Source organism: Callorhinus ursinus, unplaced genomic scaffold, assembly GCF_003265705.2.
Source record: "Callorhinus ursinus isolate GAN/ISIS: 27379988/994484 unplaced genomic scaffold, GSC_fseal_2.0 scaffold25, whole genome shotgun sequence".
NCBI classification, from domain to species: domain Eukaryota; kingdom Metazoa; phylum Chordata; class Mammalia; order Carnivora; family Otariidae; genus Callorhinus; species Callorhinus ursinus.
In genome coordinates, this window is record NW_027397087.1 from 38569854 (window position 1) to 38578266 (window position 8413).

The window sequence follows — 8413 nt, forward strand, 5'->3', positions numbered from 1 at the left end:
TGTCTCCCTCTCCGATTTCATCTTTAAATAGAACCATTTAAACGTAAATTGCGGGGCACCTGGGTGGCTCAGTCGGTTAAGCGACTGCCTTCAGCTCGGGTCATGATCCTCGAGTCCCGGGATCGAGTCCCACATCAGGCTCCCTGCTCAGCAGGGAGTCTGCTTCTCCCTCCGACCCTCTTCCTTCTTGTGCTCTCTATCTCTCATTCTCTCTCTCAAATAAATAAATAAAAAAAAATCTTTAAAAAAAATAGAATGCAGCAGCCTTTTCATCTCTTTTCAGATTAAGGACTTGGGCTGAAATTCAGAGGTGGCCAGAGCATGTCCATTCCCTACCTGGTTTTGCAGGTGGTCGGAGGGGTGCTACAGAGCACCCTTCCTGAGAGGAACAGATCAGCCTGGTCCAAGGGCTCAGGCAGGGTCTCTCCTCATGGGGGCAGTGGGAAAGGAGCCTGGAACAACCCCGAAGACTTTTGCTCCCAGCACCCTGCCCTGGAAAGAAATAAGTCTATTGATCCTAGGGACCCTGAAAAGAGCTGGGCATTCCTCCCTAGGGACATAACACCTCTCCCTGAAGTGCTGCCCTGAGCCATGGGTAGTAGGCGGAGCTGAGGGATCATGGCCCAAGGCCAAGGGCTGACCCTTCCAGCTTCATTTGGTAACTTTGATATCAGGTGACCAGGATGGCCTGGTCAATCTGACAGAGGGTGGTATTTATAAAAAGTCCCCTCCCCCAGAGCCAGAAGCTCTGTACCAGCCTCCACAAGCCTGCTGATTTCAAGCACCTGCCTCTACAGGTACCTTTCTGGGGCTCATTTTCCAGTCCCTGGGAACCCCCCCCACCCCCGCCCAATATATCCTGGGAACCAGTGGAGATGGAGGAATGAAGGGACCGTGGGTTAGGTGTAGGAGGCCTGAGTTCTAGTCCTTCCTGCCCAGCTCCAGACCTCAGTTTCTCCATTTTTCAATTGGCAGCTTGGACTGGGCCATCTCTAAGGACCTTAGCGTGATTCAAATGGAGAAATGGGGAGGGGTCCCCACCTGGCACGAGGGCAGCTGTGGCTCTGGCTGCAGCCCAACCTCAGGCTCTAATATTGTGAGGGGATGGAGAGGATGTGCTCTCCTTGGATGTGGTAAAGAGTGCCTTGGGGAAGGGGCCATCACCAGTCATTCACATCAGCCCTGGGTGGGACCTTGGCCTCCTTGGTGTTGCTGGCTGGGAGCAGTTCCCTGTTCCCTGGGTAGGAGGAGGTATTGGCAGGAAGCCAGCATTGGCACAGACCCTTTGGCATAATGCCATGCATAACCCTGAGCTGGGGGCTGGCAAGGGTGCTTCCCTGTTTTGAAGTGTCAGTTGCCTCCACTCCAGCCTCAGAACTGGAGACTGAGGAGATGGGCAGAGGGGAGGGTCTGGGCTCAAAGTGCAGACACTCAGGTTGGGCATTTTGAGGTTCCTTTCCAGGCCTCAGATTCTCTGATGCTCTCAGGGTGAGCTCCTGGGACACAGGACCCATGGTGGATGTATCTTAGTCTTTCTGGGAGCCAAGCACCTAACATATGCCAGTGTCTACTGACTGAGTGAGTGAATGAGGAAGGAAGGAATGCCTCCATCTTGACACTCAGCCTGGCTCCTTCTTTTTCCCTAGTAGTTGGTACAGATGGCATTGTCCCAGATGACCACAGAGCTTCTCCTGGCCTCTGCCACCTTCTGCCTGGTGCTCTGGGTGTTCAAGGCCTGGCGGCCTCGGGTTCCCAAAGGCCTGAAGAGTCCCCCGGGGCCCTGGGGCTGGCCCCTGCTGGGGAACATGCTGACCTTGAGAAAGAACCCACATCTGGCACTGTCCAGGCTGAGCCAGCGTTATGGGGACGTGCTGCAAATCCACATTGGCTCCACACCCGTGCTGGTGCTCAGCGGCCTGGACACCATCCGGCAAGCCCTGGTGCAACAGGGTGAGGATTTCAAGGGCCGGCCTGACCTCTACAGCTTCACTCTGATTAGTAATGGCCAAAGCATGTCCTTCAGCCCAGACTCTGGACCAGTGTGGGCTGCCCGCAGGCGCCTGGCCCAGAACGCCCTGAAAAGTTTCTCCATTGCCTCAGACCCGGGTTCCTCATCCTCCTGCTACCTGGAAGAGCATGTGAGGAAGGAGGCTGAGGCCCTCCTCAGCAGGTTGCAGGAACAGATGGCAGAGGTTGGACACTTTGACCCCTACAACCAAGTGCTGCTCTCAGTGGCCAATGTCATTGGTGCCATGTGCTTTGGGCAGCACTTCCCTCAGCACAGTGAGGAAATGCTCAGCCTTATAAAGAACAGCAACGATTTTGTGGAGACTGCCTCCTCCGGGAACCCTGTGGACTTCTTCCCCATCCTGCGATATATGCCCAACCCCACCTTGCAGAGATTCAAGACCTTTAACCAGAAGTTCCTGCAGTTCCTGCAGAAAATTGTGCAAGAGCACTACGAGGACTTTGACAAGGTGAGCCCAAGGTGTTGGTGGTGAGGGGACACCCTGCAGGGCCTGGGTGTAGCCCCTCTCACCCAGCTTCCAGGTACACACACTGCTGATGTGCTGCCAAGGCCTAGGAAAGCTCTGGAATGCCTTGGATGGACTGTGTGGATCTGGGACCAATCCCTCTCCCTCTCGGGCCTCAGTTTTCTCAACCAATTACCTCCCTCTCAGGGTTGCTCAAAGCCCCAGAGATATTTGCTTGTGAATGGGGCCCTGGCAGAGTGCCGCGATGGGAGGGGGTTGTTATCATGAGAAGGCTTTTGTTCTGCAGGAACTTGAACCCTGACAGAAGCTAACCCTCAGCTCAGGTGGCACTTGGCTTCCCAGTACTTCCCCCAACCTCCTCCCTTGAAATTGGACCCCTTGGGTTATTGGGAGGAAGGGCACCCAGGGCTGCTACTGGAGCAGCTGCCCCTGGAAGCCCAGCTTACTGCCTGGAGGCCGGGCAGGAGTGCTCTGTGGGTAGGGCAAGGTCTGACCTGGAAGTGCCAGGATGCCCCAAGCTTGTGTCCCCACAGAGCAGCATCCAGGACATCACAGATGCCCTCTTAAAGCACAATGAGAAGGGCTCCAGAGCTGGTGGTGGCCACATCCCCCATGAGAAGATCGTCAACCTTATCAATGACATTTTTGGGGCAGGTAGGAACCAGACCCATGCCCCTTCCATCCATCAGTGCCTGCTGTTCACCCACAGACTTGCCCAGCCCCTGAGTCCATCCCATCATTTGCTAACCACATACCAGATGGTGTGGGACACAGACACCTGGCCCATGTTCAGGGTCTGAGTCCAGGCTGGGCCAACAATTCCCAGTGGGAATTCAACTAAGCCCCCCTCGGCCTCTGGGCCTCAGTTTCCCCACCTGAACAATAAGGGGTTCTCTAGCCTGTAAGTCTAGATCCCTATAATTCCAGCAGCTAATTATGAAACTAGTGACTCAAATTTGTGTTGAGGAGACCTGGTCTCTGCCTTCAGGAAACTTATGGAGGGTAGAGGATGTAGGGGGAAGGAGGCAGAGAAAACAATGCTTGGTACATAAGTGCTGGGTGCTTAGTAAATGCTGTTTTTTTATTCTTGTCTTCCTCCCTTCCTCACCTTGCACCATGCTGCCCAGGATTTGACACCATCACAACGGCCATCTCCTGGAGCCTCATATACCTTGTGACAAACGCTGAGATACAGAGAAAGATCCAGGAGGATTTGGGTATGTGGTAGAGATGTATGAGCTGAGAGAAGACTTGGGATCCCCAGGTCATTTCTTCAATGTACATATAGCTGTTTTGTACCTACTATGTACCAGCCCTGGGCATATAATGGTGCCCACTCTTGCCTAGAACATGCTGGGGGTAGGGTGGTTAATGGGCCTCAGATAGAGAAGGCATAGTTCCAAGTAATAGAGGACTTAGATGCCATGGAGCAGTTAGGGCAGCCCTAAGCCTTGTTTGGTCTTCTGTTCTCTGTAGACACAGTGACCAGCAGGGCCCGGCAGCCCCGGCTCTCCGACAGACCCCAGCTGCCCTATATGGAGGCCTTCATCCTAGAGATCTTCCGACACACCTCCTTCGTCCCCTTCACCATCCCGCACAGGTAAAGCCAGCTTATCCTGACCTGCCACCTTTGTAGTCCTCACCATGTTTCTTCCTCCCATCTTCTCAGCCCTGGCCCTGGCTCAGACCTTGGCCTCTCATTTCTGGCTGTGTCACCAAGTTCCTCACAGACCCTCAACCTCTAGGCTGCCCCTAACCAGTCCAACCATGATCAAACTACCCAGCTTTCAGGAGAAAGTCACACTCCTGACCTCAGCTCTCCTTCACCTCTGCTCTCATTCCCTCCCTACAAGTATTCTCAACCCAGCCAGGCTGGCCTCACTGCACCTGGCCAGCATGATGCAGTCAACCTCCAATTTTGCTTATGCTGGACCTTCTGCTTGGAATGCCTTCTAACCTCTTCTTCCACTACCAGAATCCTATCCCTGTCCAAGGTCAATCACAAACTTGCCCTTCACTAGCAGGCTTTCTTGACTTATCCAGCTAACACAGCTTCATTCTCTGATCAGTCATTTGTCCTTGATTATGTCCTGGGATTTTAACAATGTCAAGAGAGGGCGCCTGGGTGGCTCAGTTGGTTAAGCGACTGCCTTCAGCTCAGGTCATAATCCTGGAGTCCCAGGATCGAGTCCCGCATCAGGGTCCCTGCTCAGCGGGGAGTCTGCTTCTCCCTCTGACCCTCTTCCCTCTCGTGCTCTCTATCTCTCATTCTCTCTCTCTCAAATAAATAAATAAAATCTTTAAAAAAAAAAAAAACAATGTCAAGAGAAGAGAGTTAGTGAACATTTACTTCTACCCGTATGTTGGTCTAGTTATTCCCAGAGCAAAAGGCCTGACTCCTCAGCCAGGCTGGGAACTCCTCAGGGCTAGCCCAGACTGCCTGTCTCTTGGCTCCAGAGGATGGCCAAGTACACAGCTGGACACAAACAAAAGTTTAGTAAACACTGGCTGAAGTTGAAGGAGCTGAGGAAGGGGAAGGATAGTTTCATCCCTTCCCTGCTCCTGATAGTCCCTCCCAGTGTAGGATATGGAGACTATGGAGACTGTGGAGGGCAAGCTATTCGGGGGGTGGGGGGAAAGTAGGAGCAAGTAGCTCCTAGAGACATGCCCCAGTGTTCCTGCCCTGAGCCTGACAGAGCCCTCTTCCCTCCTCAGCACGACAAGGGACACGACACTGAAAGGCTTCTACATCCCCAAGGAACGTTGTGTCTTCATAAACCAGTGGCACGTCAATCATGACCAGTGAGTGTACCTCCCCCACAGAAAAATACATGAAATTCAGCAGACAGGAAGGCTGTTTGTACCCCTAGGAACTGGGTATAAATAGAGGAATGGGGCCTCAATTGCTATATATACTCTGTTCTAAGTGGCAAAATTTAGGTCCATGTTTCTCAAACATTAGTGTACATAGGAAATGACCAGAAGGTTGGTTAGATTAGGGGGCCTCATCCCCCAGAATTCTACTTTGGTAGGTAAAGTGGAGTACCTCAGGTGATTGTGATGTCAATGGCCCAGCGACCTCTCTTTGGAAAATCCCACTCTAGCCTAGAGGTAGGGGGACCATATAATTTACCACCCAAACTGAGGCACTTCTGAGTGTGAAAAGGGATGCTGTCAACAAATACTCCAAAACAACACAGCATAAACCAGGATATACTGCTGATTCCCCTTGTATATTGAGTAGGATAGAGATGTTTTCCTTCTTTTAATTTCTTTTAGTTGAAGCATTATTTCTTTAAAATAACAAATTGATATGACAAAGCACCATTTGCAAGGCCAATCATTTTAGAAAGAGCTTTGTAAAAGAAATAAGCATGAAAGTACAGTTTGGTTCCTCTCTCCACTCTCTTCTCATTACTCTCAATCTATTCTAACACTGGTGCCATCCACAGAAGTCTCCCCAAGGCTTTTCCTCCCAGGGTCTCCCCTGGCCAGAAATCCCATCTCCTCTGTTCCTCCTGCAGAAAGCTGTGGGGTGATCCATTTGAGTTCCGACCAGAGCGATTCCTCACTGCTGATGGCACCTCAATCAACAAGACCTTGAGTGAGAAGGTGATGATCTTTGGCATGGGCAAGCGCCGGTGCATAGGGGAGGTCCTGGCCAAGTGGGAGATCTTCCTCTTCCTAGCCATCTTGCTGCAGCAGCTGGAGTTCAGTGTGCCAGCAGGTGTGACAGTAGACCTAACCCCCATCTATGGGCTGACCATGAAGCACACCCACTGTGAGCATGTCCAGGCACGGCCACGCTTCTCCACCGAGTGAAGGCACTGACATGCCAAAGCAGAGGGAGGGGTAAGGATCACCCATGGGGCCTCAGCCCCTGTTGTTATCCTTTTCTTAAATAAAAGCTTTATGGAGGCATAATATACATAGCATACAATTCACCTTCTTAAAGCATACAATCCAATAGCTTTTAGTATATTCACAGATCTTTGGGCACTTCTGGACCCAGTTTCAACATGGGGGGTCTCCACACACACAACACCAAGCAATTCTCAGACACCAACAGGGTGTCCAAGAATTCAACTCAATTCTGACACTACCTACCCAGAGATAGCATGACACTGCACAGGTAAAGGGCTCGGTTCTGCAAGACTTCCCCTCACCTCTGACTTCAGTTGCCAGTCACAAGCCCCAGGCTGTTACCTGTGCTTCTGATCAACCAACTTCAGATTGGAGGTTCCAACCACCTTCTCCTTAGGTTCTTTAATTTGCTAAAGTGGCTCACAGAACTCAAGGAAACATTTAGGTTTACCAGTTTATTAAAGGATATGGCAAAAGATATGAATCAACAGCCGGATGAAGAGATACACAGGGCGAAGTCTGGGGAAGGGGGACGGAACTTCCATGCCCTCTCCAAGCACCTCACTCTCCCCACTCTGTGTGTTCACCAACCTGAAGCTCTTGAGCCCAGTCCTTTTGGGATTTTATGGAGGCTTCATTGCAAACTCAGGACTGACTAAGGCTTTGGCCATTGACTGATTGATCCTCCAGCCCCTTTCCTCTCCCTGGAGGTCAGGGAGTGGGACTGATCCCACTCTAACACATGGTTGGATCTCCGACCAACCAGCTCCTGCCCTGAGTGCAGTCCAAATGTTACCTTCATTAACATAACAAAAGACATCTTCATCATTATCAACACTTAGGAAATTCCAAGGGTTTGGGGAGCTATGAGCCAGGATCCGTGGACAAAGACCTAATACATGAATCCCAAGCAGACTCCCCATTGAGCATGAAGTCCAAGGCGGGGCTCAATCTCACAACCCCAAGATCACAACCAGAGGAGAAATCAAGATTGGACGCTCAACTGACTGAGCCACCCAGGTGCCCCGCTAGTAATATATCTTGATCCAAATCTACAATGATTGGGCACCTGGGTGGCTTAGTCGGTTGAGCGTCTGCCTTCAGCTCAGGTCATGATCCCAGTGTCCTGGCATAGAGTCCCACATCGGGCTCCTTGCTCGGCGGGGAGTCTGCTTCTGCCTCTGCCTGCCGCTCCCCTTGCTTGTGCACGTGTGTAGTATGCATGTTCTCTCTCTGACAAAGAAATAAATAAAATGTTTAAAAATATATATTATGTTCAAAATAAAAAAACAAAAACAAAAATAAACACACCACTACAGAAAATCATCAAATCACAAAGGAAGAGAGCAAGAAAAGAAGAAAGGAGCAGAAGAAATACAAAAGAGCCACAAAACAATTAACAAAATGGCAACCAGTACATACCAATAATTATTTTAAATGTAAATGGACTAAATTCTCCTATCAAAAGACAGAGTGGATGAATAGATAAAAGAAACAATACCTATCTATATGCTGCCTCCAAGAGACTCATTTCTTCAGATATAAGGCCACACACAGACTGAAAGTGAAGGGATAATAAAAAATTCATGTGAATGGAAACCAAAAGAAAGTTGGGGTGGCTATACACATACCAGAAAAAAAAGAGTTTTTTTTTTTAAAGATTTTATTTATTTATTTGACAGAGAGAGACACAGTGAGAGAAGGAACACAAGCAGGGAGAGTGGGAGAGGGAGAAGCAGGCTTCCCGCCGAGCAAGGAGCCTGATATGGGGCTCGATCCCAGGACCCTGGGATCATGACCTGAGCCGAAGGCAGATGCTTAACAACTGAGCCACCCAGGCGCCCCCAGACAAAAAAGAGTTTAAAATAAAGACCATAATAAGAGACAAAGAAGGTCATTACATAAGATAAATGGGTCAATCCAACAAAAGGATATGACATTTGTAAATATGCACCCAACATAGGGGCACCTAAATATATAGAGTAAATACTAACAGACCTAAAGAGATGGGGCGCCTGGGTGGCTCAGTCGTTAAGCATCTGCCTTCGGCTCAG

The 8413-nt window shown here is 50.3% G+C and overlaps 1 protein-coding gene across 2 annotated transcripts; it reads left to right on the forward strand.

Annotated features, from left to right (window-relative positions):
* Positions 1–748: 748 nt before the first annotated feature.
* CYP1A2 (cytochrome P450 family 1 subfamily A member 2) lies at positions 749–6421 on the forward strand. Of its 2 annotated transcripts, XM_025883969.2 has the most exons (7): positions 760–797; positions 1647–2477; positions 3029–3149; positions 3623–3712; positions 3972–4095; positions 5211–5297; positions 6020–6421. In XM_025883969.2, the coding sequence occupies exons 2-7, from the start codon at positions 1659–1661 to the stop codon at positions 6315–6317; spliced, it is 1539 nt and encodes a 512-aa protein (XP_025739754.1). In that variant the 5' UTR covers positions 760–797; positions 1647–1658; the 3' UTR covers positions 6318–6421. The 2 variants fall into 2 exon arrangements, with proteins under 2 accessions (XP_073733563.1, XP_025739754.1); XM_073877462.1 differs by lacking the exon at positions 5211–5297 and having other exon boundaries at positions 749–797.
* The last annotated feature ends 1992 nt before the right edge of the window (positions 6422–8413 follow it).